Here is a 23,561-nt window from a genome sequence, read left to right on the forward strand (position 1 = left end):
AAGAGTGTGTTGGGAAAGCAGGAGAAGGACAAAAGAGGATATAAGATAGCAGCATTTCAGATCTGAGAAACAACAGGGCTGACACCAGCAGGGCACAGAGAGAGTACTCAGCTGGAGCCCAGGTGAGAGGCCCTCCCCAGGCTGCATCCCTCCCTCCCACCTCCATCACCCCAGGTCCAGGTGCAGAGCCAGCTTCAGCACTGCTTTGAGCAGTCAAGGGGAAGGATGTGTTCCCTGGAGGTGTTTCAGATTTACTTTAAACAAAGGTTGCAATCTTGTTATTGTCATGATATAAGTCTATGCATGCTTTTTTGTTCCTGTCTGGGATTAGAAGACATGTGAATTACCCAGGACCTCTTCCTCCAGTGCAGATAAATCTGCTCCCTGGGACCTGAAGAAAATATTGTGATAGCAGGACTGGGTGTTCCTCGGAGGTGGCATATTCAGCCCCTTGGTGGGGAGCAGAGAAAAGCCAGCAGTTAAACTTGTCAGTATCCAGCTGCCCCACTCGTGGTACAACGCTTGAGCAGAGCACTGGGAAGGCAGGACCATTATGGGCATGTGTTACTAAACAACCTGACCTCACAGCACTTGTGGGTTTATCCTTCCCAGAGCTCTGTACCTGTTAGGTTAAAAAAGACTAAGCTGTATTGCAAGAGGCTCAATGCAGTTCAGCATAAAGAGCCTGGAGCAATTTTCTCAGCTGCCTCTTACCTTCATCAGGCTGCATAGAGAATTCCTCCTGGACGCCATCCTGAGCTTCCAGACAGGTCGCTGGCACCCAGCCTTGCTCTTCTGATGTGCTCACAAACCACCAGCCTGAGAACAAAACAGTAGGCATCTTAGCTGAGGGCACTCACACTGCTCAAGCAGCCAAATGCTACCAGCCAAAAACTGCTCCCCTCTCTACAAACCTGCTCAGTTTTGTCCCTTCCTTGCTGCCAACAAAGGAGTTTGGGGTGACCCCAAAGCAACGGAGCCAAGCACTATCCAACAGGTAGCACAGACAGCAGCAGTAGAGAATTGCAGCTGAATGAGACCTACAGGTACAGTTCCCTCCTAACCATCACTAAAAATACAAGGCACCTTGAGAACTGAAACACTCCAGCCACCTCGTTTTTTCTTTTCTTTTCTTTTTTCTTTTCTTTTCTTTCATTGTTCATTTTCCCTCAGTATGGGTCACTGAGCACCGTCTAATTAGCAGAGATGAATAAACTGTCTGCAAATCAATAACTGATTCCTGCTGCGCTCTTGCCTTCTTTACATTTGTGGAAACAACAGATTTTAAAAGCTGACAGCAAATGCAACATTCAAACACAAATGTTCTCAGTGGAAACCTAGCCAGCTCCACAGAGGCCACTAGCAATTCTGAGCCACCCTGAGCGTCCAATCAAAATAAACGCACTCTCCTCAGTTATTAAATGCACAAGTTATTTGTGTTTTTAGGGAAAAAAAATTAAATACTAAGCAACATTCCCAGAATCTCAACAGAGAATCATTTATAAAGACAATTAGACCATTGAGGGAGGAATCTGCAGCTACTGGTATGCAAGTGAAACTCAGGACTGATAAATGGTAAATAAATTATTTGCTGTATCTTTTGAATTGGCTCTGCTAATAGGTTTCATTTACTTCAGAGTTGCTTTTATTTTCTCATTCTCAAATGTAGCTGCTAGTTCAATTAATCCTCTTGGGACTGGGTTTCCAGTATGTTAAAATCTATTTTTGTGACTTATCCTTAAATCCATTAAGCAACTGCTATTAATTTCAGTGAATAAATTACCCTTCTGAACAAACTCCAAAAGTTGGACCCATAACATGACATGATCCCTTTGCACTGGTTAAGATGGAGCCTAAGTTTTAAGCATACCAGTAGCTCAACTGACTCCCCCTGCCCCACAGCCAAGTGCTTCACAGTGTTCTCCTTCACAGGAGGCAGGAATTAAAAACATACAATAGTTGCTTTCACGGAGCTGCTGTGCAGCCACGGCCAGCATCCCCCTCTGTCAATAAAACAAGTCTGTCAGTTGTGGGAATGGCTTATGTCCTCCAGACTCACTGGCCAAGTCTCTCAGCAAGAAGTAACATGAAGTGAAACTCCAAAAGATGGACGGCGCCTAGTGCTCAGCATGCTGGATATCACAGTCTTCCTTTAGAGATAGTCCCTAAATCTTGTCCAATTCACACAGAAAGTCTGCAGGTTTAAGCTGCTTCCTCCATGGCCTGCCTAAGATGACTGTCCATGGACATCCGATTGAGGTGCACAAAGACTGATTTACTTAAGTTCTTATTAACATAATGCCAACAGTACAGGATTGCTATTCCTGTCCCTGCTCTGTGACACAGAGTAGATTCAAAGCCCTTTGTCAAACCAGAGTCTCTGTACCTGATTCGTTCTTCTCAATGATATCCACCACCTGGCCCACGCACAAGCTGATCTCGGAGCTCTCCTGCTTCTGGTAGTCCGCCACCACGACATACTGCTCCAGCACCAAGGGATCGACTGACGCTGAATCAGCTCCTGCACAGGGGGAACAAGAACCGACCCATGTGCCAGGGTCACCACCAGCTCACAAGAGCACAGGCCACTGCTTCCTAGCACCTGCTGATCTGCAAGAAGCTCCAGGACACCCTCGGGACCCAGCATGAGATATGTGCGCGGGAGACTTGGGCAGAGTGAGGAGGGGAGAGACCAAACAAGCAGCCAGGTGAGATCAGTACAGCCAGGTGAGGTTTTGAACTTGCTACCCACCTTCTGCTCACAGAGCTGTCCAAGCATTCCCACCACCATCACAGATTCAAACAGCTGCCTAGTCTCTGCTGCTGGAGGCTCAGGGCAGTTTCATGTGGATTGACACCAGCCAAAGAGCTGCTGAACCGCACTGAGCAGCTTAAGCCTCAGCTCAATACACATGATCTGCAATAGGCTTCACCACTTATGACTGAAGAGCTTGGGCAACACAGGTGGATGGGCATTTGCAGGACAAAGCAGCAGCCCCATTCATCACTGTTCTTCTGTATTTCAGCCACCTTCCCATGACTTGCCCATACATTTTGCTCTCCTGTTTGGTCCACTAATTGTGCTCAGCTCTTTTTGCTACTCCTCTCAGAGGTTCCCAATTTGACATCAGCAAAAAAACCAACTGAGGAAAAAAAATAGGGAGGGGACAAGGGGCAAACAGACAGGATAGCATAAGGCAAAACGATTGCTAAGGCAAAAAGGGTCTGGCAGCTCCTGAACGAGTGAGAAACCAGCACAGCAGCACTCCCGGTGCAGTGCTCAGCAGGGCTCAAGGTGGCACTACAGGCTAAGCCAAGGGGACCTGCCACTGAGTGGATGCCAGAACCCATCCTCTGCCAGGAACACAACAGACAAGGGCACGGCACATCACAGAAATATAGATTTATTTTTTCAAGCACATTTTCATTTAGAAGAGTGTTCTGAGCACAGATTATCCCTTTTGCTTGGTATTTCTTACTACGATAGTACTGGAACAGCGTCTTCAAGTCAAATCCATCTCTAGCTAGGTTCGTCCCTACACGTTGACAACAACTACCCTCAGAGGTTTGCCGTAATGTTATATGAAGGGACATTGCAGAATCACAGTGCTTTGCAGGCCCATGTGAGCAAACACCACATGTACTCAGGGCTGAGCAGCTCTTAGACTAGACTCTTCAATCTCACTGAGCAGCTTTATGCTAAAACAGCCACAGAGCATCTGGTCAGCTCGGAGCACAAGCAGCACTTGCCTATCTGCCTGTAAAAGCTTCTGAAGAGCAAAAGGATGCCAGAAATTCCTGAATATTACTCCTCATTCACTCCAGACTTTGGCTTTAGCCTCTGGCCCAAGATTTTGCCTTGCAGTTTCAAAACTTGTCAGAGGAAGATATTACTTTATTACCCAGTTCTCCCAGGACTGGTAAGAATTAATTAAAATTTATCAAGTGCTTTGGAAATATGGCAGTGTTAATTATTACAGCACAAGTGATGCAAAAGAATCACAGGCCTAATCATTGGTGGTAGGTCAAATTATCTGTGTGTGTACTCCAAGCATGTATCTTGAAGTTTTGGATCACACAGAAATCATATCTGCCCAGGCCTTTAGCTGCTATGGCATGGCTGATACATAGGGCAATTACCTCCTGATCTCAGAAATGTATGAGAAAGAAATGACATAGGGAATGGAGGTCAAGTCTGGGCATGTTAAGGGTAAAATGCAGCAAAGACAAATTCAGGCTATGTATCAAGAAAGAGTTCCTACAGACAAGTGCTGTTATGCTGCAAGAGGACACAATGGCTGCCCCACCACATGAGTGGTCTCAACCTGACAAAAAGTCTTTCCTATGTGGGAACCTATTGCAGGGAACAATCCTGCAATGAGCAAAATATGGAGTTAGCAGAGACGGACAAGATATAGCAGCTCTTCAGCAGTGCTAGGATGCTCTGCTCTCCTGCAGAGACATGCTCCTGTGGCCAAGGTCACCACATTTCAAACTAGTTCTGAGAAAGAAAGGCCACAACAAAGGTTTAAATGAACAATGTATTTTCAGGATAGTCTTATTTAAAGGAACAAGAGACAAACTGTCCATGTTATTCTGCTATAAACAGTTCTCTGCAGAGATGCAGGTGAGTTGGCCAAGTGCAGAGGTTCTGTTACCAGTAATGAAAGCTTTCTCTATACCAAAATCCAGAGGTGGGACACTAGACACAGTTAAAAATAGCCCTCCAACATGAATGGAGGATGCTAGGAATTTAGGCACTATCTGTTCTACTAGCTCAATTAAAGGTTTGTGCTTTAAAGTGATCAGAGCATCTGCTCAGCCACTGAGAGAAGAATGACAGCGACAGGAAGAGAGAAGTACACTCCTTTCTACCTCCCTAGCTATAATTATGTCCATTGCTCTGAAGCTATTTGTAGTTTTAGTATGCAATTCTAGACCATTCAATATACCTTTTAAAGCAGCAATATAAGTAGTAAATCGAGCTTGGAGGAAGAAGTAGGAGTTAATTTCAGGAGTGCCTTCATCTGGCATAATCATCCTCAACCACAAAAATACAAGGTTGAGTTAACTATAAAATGTCCTACTCGGGGCAGACTCGGTCTCTTAAAAATAGCAATGGCTGGGGAGGAGTGGAAGTGTCAGGGACAGTACACAGCCCACAAGAGAGAGCATGTTTTGCAGAACAGGTGTAGCCAGGAACACAAGGACTCTATATCTTCAACAACATCCCATGCATTTGAAAAACTAGCACAAACATATGGCCTAAAGAAGGCATGCTCATTGAGTCAAACATCCACTGAAGTCCTTGGAGTGGACTCGCAGAGCTGATGCTTGTCACCAAAGCAAAGAGTAAGTTGAGGTGGAGGTGCACCTAGCTCTGCTGCCTGGCCAGACTGTCTCCAGGCAGCACACACCCAAGCTGTGGCATCTTGAATACAAACTCAGATGATAATTCAAGGACTGCTCAGAGGAGTAAGAACCTTGGGTTCACCCAAACCCATGAGATGTATGAGAAAATGCCAAAAATGAGGACTCTTACGGAGTTTGGACGCTAGTGCCTCCAGAGGGAAACAAAAAGGACAGGACTGAAACAAAAGAGGGAACAGACGTATTTGCCTTTGAGGCCTACCCTTCCTGTACACTATAGCCCATGCCTACTGCACCTTCCAAAAATATAGTTATTATTGTTTGCTAGCAGCTATTGGAGGTCCTGTCCTTGGGGGGGATCCAAAATTAAAGGAGCCTTTTGCTCACCAGATGTTCGTACTGAGCCATCACACAAGAGAAGTTTTCAAGACAAGGGAGATCGTAACTTTTTCAAACTCCATTTTATCAAAAGAAAGAAGAAGGAAAGAAAGAAAATCACAGCCTGCTTTTATCCCCACCCATACTTTTCTCTGCTTCCAAGCATGTTTGCACTGAAAGGAGCAGCTCAACTTGAAGCAAAATCTTTAACAAATCTCATCTGACGAAGCTAGCTGATGTGCCACCGTTTCAGTGAAAGCAGGCTAGTATAAAACACATAGTCTGAGTCTGCAAATGGCTCCTGAGAGCTAGAAAGCTACCATCACAAGATCTGGTTTGGACAAACATATCTTGTAGTAGTCCAAGTTTGGGCAGAAAGTACTGTTCAAAGGTCTTAACCACACTGCCAAATCCCTGCTAGTCTGTCAGGAGATCATCCAGTTATCTGCCCATGACAACAGAGCAAAACCAGTAGCCACCGTTCCGGCAGACAATATCTGAACTTTTCATGCTCATCCCAGAACTAATCTCAATTAAGAGGCTTGAACACCATGAGTTCCCGAAGTAGAGATGTCCTGCAGGTCCAAGAAAAGAAAGAAAAGTGGAGTTAAGTCTTTGAGACTCCTCTGTACCTTTTATCTCTACTTAGTGAGGAATCCACTGATCTACAGGTAAATTTTCTTATGCAGTTTATCGCAGTGCCAAATCTCATGCCAAAAACCTTTCTGCAACCATTTTCAGCAGAATCTCCAGCCAAATTTCAGACCTTGCTTTCCAAAGTCTCTCACTCCATTTTATAGCTTCTGCAAATCCAGTAGCTGAAAGACGCCCTCCCTAATCCACAGGTTGAAGGTTCTTCTCCTCTCTCCTGTTTCTGAGAAGCTCAGATAACCCTTAAAATTCACTAACTACGGGATCTTGCACAGAGATACGTCTCCCTGTCTTGAGAAGTAGGGGTAGTGCATCCCAGACCATGTCCTCCACCCAAAATTTATAATCATGGTATAATCATGAAGCAGAAAGTATCATGAGATCAGGACGCTTTCAATTTCATGCTGTTCATCACACAGCTCAGAACTTCCTCCAGATTTGAAGTTGCTGAGAAATTTTGCAGCCTCTGATTTCTATTTGGAGACAAACTCCTGCCCTTTGCCTGGGACCCGTAAAACAGCTGCCAACCTTTGAGCTGAGCTGTACTAACAGAAAGCAAGGCTTACACCTCTCAGCCAAGTGGCAGTCCCAAAGCCCACCATTTCTTCTCTCAGCTCTGTACTGCTTCCCAGCGTCCACCAGCAACCAGAGAAAGCTACAAAGGATGTGATAGCTTCTTGCAAGAGATTTCGCCCACACAGAAAGAGCAGGTGTCACTCAGGCGAAAGGCAAAGCAAGAGCAAGGCCCAGGTAGTGAGCTGCTGTTACTACCTCTCTGAAGGAAAGAAGCCGTTCTCTGGATAAACCCTGATGAAGGAACAAAACAACGGGAGAAAAGGCATGAGGGGAGGAAGGAAACAAACACAGAAGTGCCAGCAATGGCAGGAACAATTAGATTAACAAACTGTGCAGCCCAGTACAGCCTGGAGAGCTGCACGCTTCAGTTCCTACCCTTCCCTCCCCAGGACATGTTGCTGCTGGCAGAGCCGTGGGAAGTGAGGAAGGCTGGCGAGCTCACCCCACACTGGCGAAAAGCCCCAGCCTCTTCTCTCTTCAGCAATATTCCTTCCCCACGAGCAGGGGAGAAACACTGTCTTTGCAAGTCCCTCTCCAGACACCAGAGGTGCAGAGGCACTTGGGACTGAGACACTGAAGAGGCTGCAATGAAACCTGGAGAGGTGCTGCTGGGAAGGCGCCCTCTTGCTCACTCTTACTCCCTCCCATCAGTCCCAGCTGATAAGAGGCTGCGCCATCAGGAGGAAGCTCAGCGAATCCAGGGTAAGCCCCACAAGATACCATGTCGTGATGCTGCAGGGGACATGGCCCTCACCCCAAGAGAGGACACAGAGGCAGTGCATGGCAGCGTTCCACCCAGGCCAGGCACCCACACCCAGCTCCAGCAGCAGCTGACTGAAGCTGGGGGCAAAAAGGAGGAGCTGATGAAACAACGGGAGAAAAAAAGGAGTCCTTACCAGACTTCTTCTTTCCAATGGGTTCTCTGAAAAAGAGAAAGAAAAACATGAGCAGAGGGAAGAGGGGAAGTTGGGGTGTTATTGAAATGACAAACCAGTGCAGTACAGTGGTTGCAGCGCGGCTCCCTTGATAGCACGCTGGACCTAGTTTTGGCTTTGTCCCGACTCAACATGTGACCTTCTTTACACAAGTTAATTTTCCCACAGATGATGTTGGGTATAACCAGCCTTACAAACAGTCCATCTTTCCCTCCTTCCATTTAGTAATTTAATGCCTTTGTCTTTCATAGGCTGAGGCTCAGCTCTTGGCCTGACCGCCATGGTGGCTTGGTCTCACATCCACAACTCACACCGGATCACTTGGAAAAGACAGACAGATAGGGATGATCTGACACAAGATTCAGGAGTGAGGGAAGCCCAAATCCCCAAAACTCTCAACACAGACCACAACCACCACAGAAGTGGGCACCACTTTCAAGACTGCTGAAGCTCCTCTGTGTCCCGGGACTTCCTCAGGGACAAGGGTAGGATGGGAAGCAGTTGAGGAAAGGCAAGCATTTAAACCCCAAAACAAAACAACTTAATGCAGGGTGTTGTAGAGAGGATGTACGCCAGGGCTATGCAGCTGAAAAGGACAGAGGAAGCAGGAATTACTGATGGTTATGAGGTGAAAGTGAGGCAGCTTCAGCACAAGTCTTCTTGCTAGCGGCAGTATGGGCAGCATAGCTATTGGGATGGGTTAGCAACCACAGGTCCTGTTTCCCTTCTCTGGTTGCTGAACTGCCTCAAACCTAGGGCACACAAACAACCTTCTCTAAGTACAACAAAATCAACAAAATCTGGGGCTTCCACCAATCAAGATTAAAAAAGCAAACAATAAATAGAGGAAAAACATGGGCAAAGACAAGTCTTTAAAAAATCAAAGATACTGCCAATCAACTAAGACACCAAACCAGCCTGAATTTGAAACAAATGCCCCAACACTGTCACCAGCTTTGACCACAGCTGACCATGTTTCTGAAAAAAACTCTCAATGCATTTACACAATTTGCCACTGTGGCCTTGAAATGCTACTATAATCTGCTCCCTGCTCGCTTACAGAGGAAACCGCTTTCCTCACTCCTCAAACTCACATGTGTGATAGAGCCAGACCATCCCGCCAAGGCAAAATATTCTGGTACCAGGCTATACACATCAATCTTTGTCACCTCAAGCAAGAGTAACGAGCACAGAATAGGTAGCACAGCTTCCAAGGAAGACTACATTTCACCTGGAGATACAGGGCACCTTCCTCAAGCCAGGAGTTGCCTGACCTCCACTAGGAAAGGCAGCTGCACTAGCCCAAGAGCTGCTGAGAGCAGATGGAGCCCTCCTTTTCTAATGAACTCCACTTGCAAAACAATTCCCCTCACCCCCACTTTCCATTTGTTTTCAGGCCAAGCAGCAAAATCCCTCCATGCTCAGCAAGAAAACAAGCCAAAGGTTCCACTTTGTTCTCTTTTAAGCTTATTTGCTTCTTTAGAATATAATTACTGCAGACATTTCATTCCCCTGGAGCAACCGGGTGATGCAGGGACTCTGATGCCTTCAGAGACCAGCCGTTCATCCTGACAACGCATTCCCAGTCTGCTTGGTGCAGACAGAGCTGATACTGCAGCTCCAGAGGCATCCACAGAAGAGCACTCCCTGCCCAGCTCAGGCAGGGGAAGGAGATTAGCAGGACTGTGCAAGGTGGGAGGCAGGGACAGGGAAAAACACTAAACTTCTAAGTGTGATGGGATTGCCTGGCTTTGCTGGCTGGTGTTCACAGAATCACAGAATGGTTGAAGCTGGAAAGGACCTCTGGAGATCATCTAGTCCAATTCCCCTCCTCAAGCAGGGTCACCTAGAGCACATTAGACAGGACCGTGTCCAGGCAGGTTTTGACCATCTCCAGAGAAGGAGACTCCATAACCTCTCTGGGCAACCTTCAGGTGTTGTGACCTGAAGCCACAATGAGGGGCTCCATTTGCCCATCTCCTGGCTTCCCATATCCTGAATGCCTTCCCAGCAGGCAGGGTTTATCTCAGTACCCCACCTCAGTCTGCAGAGACAGGCTGGAGGAAGGAGCTGCTTACCCTTCCCACATTCAGCGCCCACCTTGCTGTTCCCACAACCATGCAATGACAAGCTCAATGCCCAGTCCCACTAATATTCCCCATAATCTCTTCTTTGACCCTCTGAAGAGTTAACTGCTTTTGCTAACAATGCATTATCCTCCCTGTGCCCCTTCCCCTTTGCACCTTAAACCTCTGGGCCTTGATTATGGTGCTGTAAATAAAATTAATTGAAATGAAGCAAATTCCAGAAACAAATGAGACATTGTACCTAGAAACTGGAGACTATCTATTAAGTTGAGAGAACAGGGAATGGTGCAGAGGCCACCTGAATATGACAACATCATTTCAGAGACCAACAGAGGAATCCACCAGACAAGGTGTCCCAAAGACGTCTCCAAACAAAGGTCAAATTGCAGAGCTAAATCAGGGTTTATCAATAAGCCCTGGTAAGTTCAGTCCTGTTTCAGCTGGCCCCACTGAGTGCTCTGTCCGTCTACGTGCTCCCTCTCCCCACATACACGCAGAGTGGGTGCACTACCTGCAACCTCCTGCTGCCACAGAAAAATAATTGCTGATGGTGCAAGTGCAAAGGGAGGAAAAGTAAGTTCAGATAAGCACGATGGAGAAAAGCAGGTGGGCAATGCATACCCTCACTAACAGAAGGGCTCTGATGGAAAGATTTGAAGTTTTTCCCCTTGCCAGCTGCTAAACGTATTAATGTAACTCATCCCCCTGTTTCCTTTCATCGGTTGCTCCGTCTGGGTGAGGGGGCAAGGAAGGAGCTGCAATTTCAATTTGCTGTCAGGATGTTCTTGGCAGGAATACAAAGAGCTGCAGGTCTGGACACCAGCAGCTCCAGCCCACCACCTCAGAGGGGACAAGAGCTCAGACAAGACAGGAAATGGCAATAAACTCCTGGCAGCATCTCTTCCCTCCTCCATTCCCTATGGACCAGGGAAAGGCACACAGCAGAGCCCACATGCAGAGCCTCCTGGAAACCAGGCACTCTAGTCAGAAAAAAAGGAAAGACCAGTCTGCCTTCTGCTGGGAAACTCATTTAGCTCTCACTTGCATGACAACCAAATTGTACAGATGAACCAAGCAGTCACAGCACATTTACCACAGGGCAGCACTACACAGCTGGGAACATGCATCACCAACCAGCCCTACAAAGCTCCCCAAATGCCCCAAGGGCTAAACCCAGTACTGTTTCTCCAGCTGCTTCCCAAGACTTTCCCAGTTGCTGGTCAGGAACATTCACAGCAAGGTTTCCAGTCTAACAGGAGTTGCACTTAAACACTGAGTCAACAAGATGGTATTATTTGGGGTCTAGTGAGCTCAGTTCAGTGTCCTTCAGGCACATAATAATCCACAGTACCCATGAAAAGAAAATCCTAAATAGGGAACTTTCAGGACCAATTAATATTCTCCATGCCACTTCTTTTAGGAAAAAAAGTTGAGTTTCTCAAGTTTCTTATTCTGTGCATCAGACAGCATCTCCTTGCATCCAGTGAATGGAAGGAGTGCAGAGATGGGGTGCACAAGGCTGCAGCACAAGCATCTAGGGAGACAGGTCCAGAACAAAGAGGAGGCGGCTGTTCTTCAATAACATGAGGGTAAACAAGTCCTTATTGCAGGATGTTGTGGACACTAAAAGCCTTCATGGCCTTCAAGAGTTGCCAGTCATAATTCAGGTAAGAAATACTAAAAGCTATTAATTATAAAACCAGAAAAAAACCAAGGGCTGTAAGAGTGTCTAGAGAAGTGCTGTTACATGCTTGCCTCATTTTAAACTCTCCCAGACATCCACCTTGGTTGTGGCTGCTAGGCTAGGCTGCCTGCCGGGGTTGCTCCAGGGAGGTGGCTCTGACATTGCCAGGTGACAAAGTCCAGCTTCTAGTGGGACTTATAGGTGGAAGGTGCCCTGCTAGATAGCAGATGCCTCGCTGACACACAGTATGGTGGTTTGAGATACCACGTACCAAAAATGCTGTCCCATGTACCCCTGCTACAGGGACTTCACAGAGTAGGAGACATACTGTGGTGCATGAGTACGAGGAACACAACTTTAGCTGTTGCAAAGTCAACGACAGGACTTGCAATCAACATGCAATATGTGACAGATCTCAAATCATCATTCCAAGAAAACATTTCCTGCAGGAAAAAAAAATCTAGCTGTTAAAAAAAAAATCCTTCCATAACACAGCAACGACATCAAAATAGCCAGAAGGTAGTTGATCTCATAAGTATTCATCAACCTTGGAGATATCAGAAGTCTTAGCAAAGTTTAGAGAGAAAATCAAGTATCCTATCCATGCAAGGAGCTCTAACTTAAGCATAATGTATTTTTGCACAGTGGTATCAGAAATTTATCTCTGCTGTCATCTAGGAAAAACAGTTCTCAGCTGAGAGTGAGGGAAACCAGTATTTTGGAGCTGAGATCTAGTCTGAGCTTCTGGTGAATCTGCACGTAGGCTCCAGCAGAACTGCAAAACAAACAATTCATTATACAAGCTATAATTTGTCTGGATAGCAGGCTCAAAAACCACAAGCCAACAAGAGTCCTTATCCAAACCAACATCTATCAACTCAGGGATCTCTAGCTTATCAGCAGAATCTACTGGAACAGTTTCCTCCGTGGGGCAGCCACTCCATCTTGCAGCAGGAACCTGAGCATCTCCTTTTCCTATTATTATTTCCTATTCTCTACCACTTGGCCTTGGATTTTGTGCCCCTATTATCTCCCAAACACAAGGCAAGGACAACAAGGAAAACTTTTGCCGCGGAAGCACTGGCTGCAACTTTGCACTGCAAATTCATTGGAACAAGGGAAAGGAACAGATTTGTTCCCTGTTACAGTAGTGGAAACATGCATCAGTCTAGCATCCTTTTCTGCTGCTTTGGATGAAACTCAAATCTTTCAGTTTTATCTGTCAGTATTGTGGCCTTAAGTAGGACTTTTCAGTCACACCACATGGAAGACAAGCATACACAATCAGGTCACATCAGGTCTGATCCTCATTTTGGCCCAGTTCTCCCTTCTCTGATTTATTGGGGCTGGTGAGTACCTGCAGCCCCCGTCAGGTTGGGTGCTGGAAGCAATCCATTACTGCACTACCATTCCCACTCCCACCTAATCGCACATCACCACAACTTCAGTATTCACAGAATAATGAAGGGCTGCCGAAGGTGCTGCAGGCATAACCTCGTTAGCAGCATACCCTTGCCTCATCTGGTCGAGCCACAGCTCATTATCACGCACCTTAGATCCCGGACGGCGGCAGGCAGCCCCCATCGACCACAGCCCTCGGCTGCCTCAGCAGCAGCCAGGGCTCAGCCCACTATCGCCTCCCAGGGCTGTGGCAGCTGCTGTCTCCACTCTCTCATGGCAGCTTCCTCTGGCAGGAGGGATGGAGGATCACAGTTACTCCCTATGCAGTCGGTCCTCCACCCCAGCAATGAAAACACCCAGAGCAGCAGAGCTGAACTGCCCTTGAAACACTCCAAAATCCTCTCTCTTTAGCTGAATGCTCTTTGGGAGAAATAACAGGAATGCAAGCTGAGGATGCCACATTTACATAAAGGAAGGAAGAAAATCATTTTCAAAGGCTGTCAGGCTCCAGCTGCTCTCAGCAGCCCTGCTGCAAGTGGAATTTGCCCAGGATATGTTTGCCTAGAGGAGATGCAAAGCTGCAGTAACACAAGGCAGCCAAAATGGTGGCAACGTGTTGCTGCTGCCCCAGGGCGGACACAGAAATCCAGCAAGCCAGGCATGTGGAAGGAAGGTGAAGATAAAACATTCTCAAATAAGCTGGGACAAGGAATGGAGGAGAGGCTGCTCCTCATGCCACATATATGAAAACCGGAGCAAAACTCGATTTTTGCTGAGAGTGGAAACAAATCTGTCCAGCTTCTGCTATCTGGCTATGGCAAAATAGAGGCCATCCAGGCAACTGCACAGGGACCTTGGCCGTGTAATGTTCAAGTTCCTAGGCAGGTAGACTTGAGCCACAGGCCAGTGCCTTGGGTGGAAATCCTCAGGAGGCTTTGTGCTTGTGTACTACTCAATGTCAGAGTTGCAAGATACCACCGGAATCGAAATGTAGTCTGTCAGTACTTCCTCTGTATCTTCAATGTCTTTTGCATGTATAGTGACAACCCATGGCAATAAAAGCTGCAGGCATCAAGCAGAGCTGCAGGAGTGCCAGAAAGCTTGGGAAGATATATGCTGTGAATAGTACCTGAGACTGTACACCAAGGTAAGAGGACGAACACTTGCTGCTCTGGGCTGCCACTACACTTCTTGATAGAATTGAGCAGATAACCTAGTCTAAGATGTGATCTTGTAAAGCTGAATGCAATCCTGCAGCACTGCTGCTCCCAGGAAACTCAGCAGCTGCCAGCTAAGACATAGGTAAGGAAAGACAACAAGTTTTGCTTAAAAAAAAAAAACAGCTCTGAGCTCAGCTCAACTGAGAATCTGCAGCCAAACTGATTTGCACACTGCCTTCCCAGGAGGATGTTTGCTTGAGGAGGTTTCTCATTTATCTGCAGACCAAGCAAGTTAGATGTGTGCTTTCTCGACTTCCCGCCACATAGAGTCCACCTAGCAAGCTAAAAGCACTGCATCTATCTTGTCTCAAACACACCTATTTCAGTGGCAGCGACAGGAACCAGTGCCAGCTGGGAAAGCCAAGTAACCTCAGCAAACGGCAAGGAGCAGACCTTGAAGTTTGCCTGCCAAACTCCTCATCTTAGCCTACAAAGACTGGACGGACAGATGGGCACGGATCTAATCACACAATCTGCAGCCTCTGGTGAGGTACGTACTCTGTCCACCTCAACTATCATCTGATTTTGTAAAGGTCACGAGCTCCTAAAAGGCCTTTAAAGGGTAAGTGTGCCCGGACTGCTGCCCCGCTCCAGGCCTGTGCTAAGCCTCCTTCCGCACATCCTTCCGGCGGCCAAGGAGCAAAGCTGCCCATCAGCCCTGCCCTCCCCTTTCTGAAGGCCTGCTGAAGACAGACACATAAGTAAAAAGCTACTTTACAGAAAGAAGTGAGGAATTTACATCTTTAAAGAGAACAGTATCTCCTGAAGCCAGTAGCTTTCAAACTGAATCCACAGGCCCCCAGAGGGAGAAAGGAGAGATGCATGAGGACGCCTTTTAAGACTGTTAGAGGATACTAAATTTGCTCTGCAGGTACCTGTGCCTCCACTGGAAAAAAATCAGGCATTCATAGATTAAAAGATTAAGAACCACAACTTTAAGAATCATCTTTATGATGGGATGCCCAGCTACTGAAAAGAAAATAGCCCCTTAAAGATGTCTCTGCCACAACCAGATGTACCTACAGTCTACAAAACAGGCAGCTTTGCAGGCTTTGGGAAGTCTCTGGGTGAACTACTCTTTCTCCTTTCCTTCCCACTTTTATAATCTAGAAAATTTATTTAATAACCTTTTAGCATATTGCTTCACTACGGAGTTAACCTGGGTTCCTGCATGTTGAAGAGCCGAAATTCAGCTGGCAAAGAGAGTTCCCAGCTGAATGCCTTGACTCAGCAATGGCTTTGTGCCCAGGAGTTCAAACCTCCCCAGCCCTATTGCAGAAGCTCTCTGTTGCAGCTAAAAACTGCTTTTAAATTGAAAAAGGGCAGGGGGGTGTGGGGAAGAGTGCACTAGCAATTTCCCACCTCAACAGCCGAGCATCCTGGTGCTGGTCTGACCTGCTGAGAGACGCTGAGAGCAGGAATTTGATGATTTCTCTCCTTTGAACACTACATTTTTCACAGGGCTTCCATCCAACACTGGGCAAAAAAATCCCACATGCCCATATATTGCTAAGATTCAGGAGGATTTATCTTTTCATAACCATTTCTTTTCTCCCCCAAGAGCTTTGAGGAAACAGCTCTTCCCAAATTTAACCAATCCCTCAGGATTACAACCCCACTCCTACACATCACTGGGCAGCCCTCTGACGTGAAATTAGTTTACTTATCCCAGTCCACAACTTCCCAGATAGGAATCCACATAATAAAAGCCACTGGTTGTCACTGCCAGTGGAAACACCATAACTTAAATCCACTCTTCTTTTTGAAGTGGTCCCTCCAGGAAGAAGGATGCTGGAAAGCTGGCGAGCTTGTGGAGGGGATGGAGCAAGGCCTTCACCCCCTGCTGCATCCCTGGACTGCTAGAGACTCCTGTCTCAGCACCGTTTCAAGCTTTGATCTACTGTCCAACTGGAAGCAGTAGGAGAAAAAGGATGCACAAAGGCTGCATTTGACTCTTTCCCTCTCTGTTCAGTCCCTTTCCACTCAATCTCCTTTTGCATGTGCCAGAAGGAGAGCAGGGGATTGTAAAACAGGCCAGGGACTGAAGAAAGCTTCGAATATACAGCTTACAGGGCTGGAAGCCAGCTGTAACTTGTTTTTGTTGGTGCTCTCAACACAGGCAGATGGGCACTGAAGAAAACCGAACTGCAGGAAAGAACAAGGAAAGCCCAGAATCAGAGCGCCAGCTGCAGGAGAACAGACAGCAGAGGAGCACAGAGATAGACGTGCGGGCTGTCCAACCTCCTCCCTCCATTCCCAAACACTGCCAAATCCAAGAACTAAATTCACCCTTTGCAGTTAAACACAGAGCTCCGCGGACCACAGCTAACTGTAACTCCTGACTCTGGAAAGCGGTTTCAGGTTGCTGGGTGATGCCAGTTGGGTGGATTCTCCACCCACGCCACAAGGAAAAGAAAACAGATGGGACGTACAGCACAGGCCCCAAGGCACAGCCTGTCACCGTGGGGCAGCCCCTGCTGCCCCAGGAGCTGTAGGGACCTGGGACAGGCCCTGAGCCGCCGGGCTGAGGAGCTGTGGCTCTCACCCAGACGAGGGACGCAGAAGCAAGGGGAGCAGGGAGCCTGCTGGCCCCGATGCCGCTCGAACAACTGCTTGGCTTGGCAATGAGCATGCTGACCAGTCCTTTTTTCCTCCTTCATTCCCGCCTTTCAGCCACCCAGCATAAAAAGCTGCCTTTTTTTGCTCTGTTCATGGCCTGGCTCCCTTTCAAATTCCCGGAGAGAAGTATTTATCTGCTTTATGAATGATGACATCCGGCCAAACCCCAGACACGCCATCACGACTGATCAAGCTCAGCCGTCTATCATAGTTCTCATATCGTTATTGGTAAGCTGGCAGCGTGACAGCATTCAGGGCTAGGGAAGTGGCTCCCACCAATCTCTCCAGAGGAGGGAGAGTGTCAAGGACTTTTATTAATTAGCATTTTGAATTGTAGCTAATAAGTACCCCTCGAGCATTCAGGCTGGAACATGAAACACAACAAAGACGTCCTTGAGACACAGTGGCATTTTGTTGCTGGAGGCAAATGGACAAGAGTCACCCGCTAATTCCTGCTTGGTCCTGCGAACTCGCCTCTCCTCCCAGAAGAGGAGCTGGCAGCCGGAGGCAGCCTGACCCACTGTCAAATTCAAGAGCGTGTCCCTGGCTCACCCATACAGTGCTGCCACAGCCAAACACCCACAAACGCAAAGCAGCTGCAGTGAGCTCCCTGTGCCTGCGGGAGCTGCACACAGCATCCAGGCACAGACCCTGCAACAGACCTGCTCCTGTGGAATTATACTTTGGGCTGATGCCTCTCTTCTCCTTTTCTAGTTAGTTCTGCTGAGCTTGGATCTGGGAGACACAGTCTGCAGGGCAAGGCAGTGATGTGGACCACCAGGAGCAACAGCTTCAAACGCAGGGAGCACAATGAGATACATGACCTCGGGGCTGACACACAGGGTGTCCCCCAAGGGTGTCCCGGAGGGCCTCCACACCTAAATTTGCTCCTTGTTCTGGCTACACATTCCACCCTGTCTGACTTCAAGCCAGCACCTGGCTCAGTCTATGAGACAAAAGTTCAGGTCATAAAAATGGCTGTAAGACCAAAGGGGAGGGGGCCCTTCAGTCTACCATGTGTGATGGTGCCTCAGCTACAAACTGGTTCAGAAGGTTTGAACCTTGCACAGAGCAGCTCATCATCCTCTCGTGCAGAGCTTGAAGGCTCACACACCGGCAGCCCCCAGCCACTCCAGGGGCTGCTAACCCTGCAGTACACCCCATCCAACAGCCTTGCAAGCTCATCTTTTCCTTGTGTCTCTTTCCTGCTCCTGACCTACTGCATTAGCTGAAGGACAAGTGACAGAGTGGCAGGTTAAGTGGTGAGCGCTAGCTGGGGCAGGACGGACGAGAACGCCAGCCGACAGCACGTGATTAGTTAATGGGCTCTGGGGCCCTCAGACCAATTTAATCAAGTGACTGTTAGCTGCAGAAGGAATGACAACAGGCCAAGCAAATAGAAATGGGAGCCAAAAGTGTAAAGCAGGGAGGGGGCAGAAGGGAATTAAGTGAGTGAATGAAAAAAATCTAAAACCCAGGGAAAAGATACAATCCACACAAGCGTAACACTTAGCTGGAGACCTAAAAGACTCAGTGTTCCATCTCAGGGGAGAAAAACAAAATCCTGCTATCTGCTTCCACACCCTTCCAATACAAAACAATGTCAAATCAATTTACTGCCTTTTCTTGCAAAATTAATCAAACATCTTCCATTGCTCAACCTCTGGTAGAGCTGCACATAGTGTCACATGCAGCATAAAAAGAGTGAGCAGCATAGCAGGGGATGGAGGCGGCTGGTCAGATTTATGCTGCTTATGATTAATAAGAGATGGGTGGCTCCTGGCCAAAGCAGCTCATAGTCACAAGACTTATAACCACATAGGGTTGCGTAAGGCATGCGAGATTCCTTGCAAAGGTTCCTTGTTTTGAATGGAAAGCAAGAGTCAGGAGTGTTGTTATGGATGGCTCAGAGAAATGGCTAAGGGAACGAGCCTTTCAAACGAGGCAGAGGTTGTTAGGAACTGAAAGTCAATTCCAACTTGGCAGTTCCCATGTGAAATGAGGCTTTTCAGACTGACCATGTTTTTACTAGCAGTAAGTGGCACTGTGGCTGACTCAGGAGAAGAAAACATTTCATGGAGTCCCAGAGAAGCGCTTCCACTTCTGCACGGGAAGAAGGCTATGCCTGGAGTCAGCTGAGCACGCAGGCACGTCCAGATGAAATTGCACAGCCACCATTCCCTCTCCAAGGATATCATGAAAGCATCTACATCCCAGATCTGAGAGTTGCAAGGAGATCTGTCTATGGATGCCAGACTCCTTGAGAGGCTGGGGAAAGTATGCATTTCACTGCTGCCCCTGCAGTAGCTCTGAGGAGTCGCTGCCCAACCAACTTACTCTTTGGGGGGAGTCAAGTCGTCAGGTCTTGTCTCAAAGAACTGAAGAACCTCCTCACACTGAGAGATGTAGGGAGGCAGCTGGATCAGAGCCTGTGGATGAAACAGAGACACCAGTGACACGAAGCACGGCTCTCAAGAGTAGGCAAGGAACTGAGTGAGGACCGGCCTTCGGATCGCAAGGGACAAAGTCACAAAGCTGAAAAGCTTGGCACATACCTAGTCCCCAGCAAACAGGGAGCACAGAGCCAGTGAGGGGACAGCTATGGCAAATACACACCAGAATGGAGCAAGCCACACGGAGCACGCAGTTGGACCACAACTAAAGACTAAAGGGGAATAAGTAGAGACTGCCCAGGCCCATCTTAGGGCTGCTCTAGCCTGTTGGACAGAATGTCCTTGCAGTGTAGGAGTCATGGGGCTGCCCACCCTGACCACCACCCACCCAGCTATGGCAGGGCTCTATTTCCTGCAGCTCCCAGCAGCATTGCATGCACAGAGCTGTTTTTCCTCTGGAAAGGATAAGCAGTCCAAACAGGGTATATTCTCACTCCCATCAGTCCTGACTTTCACAACACAGAAATCGTCTGTTGGGCCATGACAACTCAGGAAGAGGCAGAGGGAGAAGGAACAGCAGGCAAAAGTGTGGAGACCAGCTGGTCAGGACAAAGGCTGGAGGGGCTGCTACTCATGGCAATGGCAGGAATTTTAAGCTGCCTCTGCACCTCCCCTGTCCTTCAAGGAAGTCTTTTGCAAAAAGACAAGCTTCAAAGGCAGGAGCTGCAGGGTGAGAGTACGAATGACTACACTGTGGTGTTTGTGGGAGCTGCGGGGACAATGCTTGGAGCACCAATATTTGTTTTGGGCCAGAGCCATTGCAGATGCCTTCCAATTCAGACTGTAGATGAGGCGGTAAGACTGTACCAGGAAAGCAGGGTGGGAGCAAACACCAGTGCAGAGTGCACTGTTCTGATTTCTGCTCGTTGGAAGGAACGTAGGCCATGATAGAGGTGACTGCTAAAAGTTAAAAGAAGTTGAAGAAAGAGGATTTGGAAGCAGGGACCAGTGCTGCAGCTCTGCTTCCCAAGCTGGGGCAGATATTTGACCAATTTCCTACAGAATTCCTTTTCCCCTCCACTTAATGTCACAGCAGTCTTGTGACACAAGCATGGGCAAACTGTGAATTTCTGCTTACTTTTGTACCAGAGACAAAGCCACATATGCAAAGCCCTGGGGTTACCACACATATCAGATGTGGCTCCACACTGACCTAATTGCGGGCCCCTAAAAGCCCTTCCAGCCATTCATTGCGCAGTCATTCACTGCCAACACAGCAGACAGTCAAACCACTAATCAGAGGCCTGCTGCAATCAAGATCATGTGAAAAACAGGAGGAAAAAAAAAGCTACTCACTCTCTGGCTTTTGGGTGCACAAATAGCTGTCTAGCAGATCAGATTTTCGTGGATGCCATTTCCATGTGGTAAATGGCATCCATGGCCGCAGCTCAATTTTCAGGGCACCTTGAAGTAAGCCTACCTAGTCTTGACTCACTCGACACAGTGATGCCTGAGCCAAGCAAGCCCACCCTCCAGGTGGGGAGGGCCATCAGCGCAGCGCTTGAGTTCATGTTGCTGGAAGCACAGCAAGTCACCTGCTCCGTGACCTACAAGCCTGAAGAGAAGGCCATTTACTAAAGACAGATAGGTCGTATCAGATTGAAATCCATTTACCATTTTCTCACTCCAGGGAGTGCGAAAGGATTATTCTCTAGCAGGGACTTTTCTAGAGGTCTGTCTAGTCTTGTAGGGGCAGAGCATCTCACCACCACAACTCTTTTTATCTATAATCAAATCAAGACTTCCTCAAAATCCCTTAAGCTGGAGGAAGGCAGTTCCCACATTCAGGGGGGAATGTAGAACATAAAGAGAATAAACTGGAAAAAAAAATTCAGACCTCCACTGCCCCTCCTAGTCAGTCCTGGTACAATGAGTCCTTTGAAAACTCATCTTAGAACGGGTTACTCTTACCAGCTCTGATTGTTTTGCTGCTTTTCTTGGACCTTACTTTAAATCGCCCAGATTTTCAATAAGGAGGGAACCAGAATACAGCCCTTCTCCGAGTCCAGCAAGAGCACTGCCTTATGAAAGCAGCGGTTCCTGCTTGGGGTTTTTTTTCCAGAAAAAAAATGCCCTAGCAACATCATCTGCCTTATACTTAAGCACAATCTTCTATCCATAAAAACATAGAGCAGATTATCACAGACTTATAGGGAAAAGATATGGATAATCAACTATGTTTTGCCTCTTTGAAGAGACGATTTCTGATGGCTCCCAGTCTCTACAGCTAAAAAACAACTTATTCTGTGCAAATAACTTAGAGTGGTCACCAAACCTGCAGGAACTCAATGAGAAATGAATGAAAACTCTAAATGGCAGAGAGAGCGTGAGCTAGCTAACAACAGGCAGGTATGGGAAATTGGGAAACAAGAGCACGGCAAAAGGAAGGTGAAGGTGCAGTAGACAAATGGGGACTGGGCTGCATTATAATGGAAACTCGGAGAAACATGGGATAGTCCTATGTGTACACACGCATCAGACTATTATTCAACATCAAAGAAACATGCCTTGAATGTGGAGATATATAATGGTTGCAGGTGAGTTTACGCCCCAGATTGGGATCATCCCACCAAGAAAGTGCTGTCTCCTACATAAAACAGCAGGTCCGATCAGAAGGAGAAGGAACGGCTCCCTGAGAAACCAAGTCCTTCATGCCTAGCTTGAGAAAGAGAAGAAAAGAAAGCGACAGCGAAGCAGCATGGTGGGAACCAGAGTGGAGCTGGGCCATCCAGCACACAGCACGTGCAGGCCTCAGAGCCCGCAGAGCTCATCACACAGTACAAAAGGAGAATCAGCAGGAGGCTGTCTCATCACAGAGGTACAAATACATGTTTTTATAGTGAGGGATAGCCCACACTTCCAATTTTCCCAGCACTGGCACACAGTTATGTTCCATTAGCAGAACAGAATTTAGCCTCATCGAAGTGGTAGCATCTTTGACTGAAGTTAAAACCTCCCCTTACCTTGCAGTATTCATCGATAGGTATCAGACGCTTGACAGCAACATCTCGGATGTGACTTCGGCGGAAGAGGATCTTCCCTGAAACAGGAGAAATGAATAACAGGAGAAGAGCAGGTCAGCAAGATGCTTCCATTCAGGTATTATCTCCTCTGAACCACTTTGTCAAGATCGATTCCTTACACATCCTGTTCTAGCAACAGCACCTTACCTACAGAGAAGTGCGTTCCCTCCCATGGATTAAATACCGTATTAAAGCACCCTTAAATGGCAAATATATTTAGGAGAAGGGATAAGGAGGAAGAAACAATTACCAGCAAGCTACAGTCCCATCTTCCCTCATCAGCTGAGCTTCCCTCCATGTGGTAAAGATGGAAGAACAGCTCCTATCAAAGCAAGTGCCTGACACCTTGCAGTCTGCTGGCATGCAAATTCAGAGGCTGCACCAGTCACACGTGCTGGACTGCTGCTGTAGAGTCATGGGTGTACAGGTCAACTGACAAATAGAAGCACTTGCCCAAAAAGCAGATGTCCTTGCAAAAGACAGCATGGACCTTAGCCTTGCTCCAGGCCTCAGCTTCTGAACTCGAGGCATTCAAGCCTAGTGTGGACAGAAGCCAACCCAGAGGGCATCTCTTTGTGCAGCTCCAGTGTTGAATCAGCCCTGGAAGCCACAGTCTTCGGACTGTAGCTCTGAGTCAGACCTATAGGATTTTCCTTCCTGTCTGGGGTTTATTTTTATTCTCCATTAATGGAATCCTCTTGCCATTCCATTTCCTCTCCTCTCACTTGTGGTACAGGCCTGCTGCCTTTGAAGTCTAACGAGTCCTAAATGCTTCAAGCTGTTTTCCCGGAGAACGGCCTCTCTTAGCATTTAACAAGACAAAAGCCATTAACAGACAGTGAAAAAGATGCATATATAGATGGAGTGATCAAAAGGGCTGGTAAGTGGTAGGATTTCAGAGCAGCACTTTCCAAAGCACCAGGAATATATATTAGCACTGATTTGCAATACAATAACCTAAAACATGGTGTAGGGAAAGGGTAATAAAGTTTCCTCAAGTTCTTCCTGACATCTTCCATATGCCAGGAATGAGTCATCTCTTTTTGTCCCTGCTTGGATTTCTCACCACAGTGTTATGACCACTGAGATCGCTGTGTCTGTCCATGCAACCCCCTTCCCTATCAGACAACAGTGGGCAATCCAGAAGCCAAACTCCTCTCATAA

At 47.4% G+C, this 23,561-nt stretch overlaps 1 protein-coding gene across 5 annotated transcripts in view; it reads right to left on the reverse strand.

The window, feature by feature from the left end:
* Positions 1 to 23,561, reverse strand: part of SH3PXD2B (SH3 and PX domains 2B) — an 84,480-nt gene that overhangs the window by 11,179 nt on the left and 49,740 nt on the right. For 2 of the 5 annotated variants that reach the window (XM_062587123.1, XM_062587121.1), the window contains exons 4-9: positions 22,338 to 22,414; positions 19,259 to 19,350; positions 7,872 to 7,897; positions 7,171 to 7,206; positions 2,387 to 2,521; positions 715 to 819 (exon numbers count right to left, since the gene is read on the reverse strand). In XM_062587123.1, coding sequence (XP_062443107.1) covers positions 715 to 819; positions 2,387 to 2,521; positions 7,171 to 7,206; positions 7,872 to 7,897; positions 19,259 to 19,350; positions 22,338 to 22,414 — 471 coding nt within the window. The remainder of the gene's footprint in view (positions 1 to 714; positions 820 to 2,386; positions 2,522 to 7,170; positions 7,207 to 7,871; positions 7,898 to 19,258; positions 19,351 to 22,337; positions 22,415 to 23,561) is intronic. The other 3 variants (XM_062587124.1, XM_062587122.1, XM_062587125.1) reach the window with 2 other exon arrangements.

The sequence above is a fragment of the Rhea pennata genome, chromosome 14 (genome assembly GCF_028389875.1).
Source record: "Rhea pennata isolate bPtePen1 chromosome 14, bPtePen1.pri, whole genome shotgun sequence".
Classification (NCBI taxonomy): domain Eukaryota; kingdom Metazoa; phylum Chordata; class Aves; order Rheiformes; family Rheidae; genus Rhea; species Rhea pennata.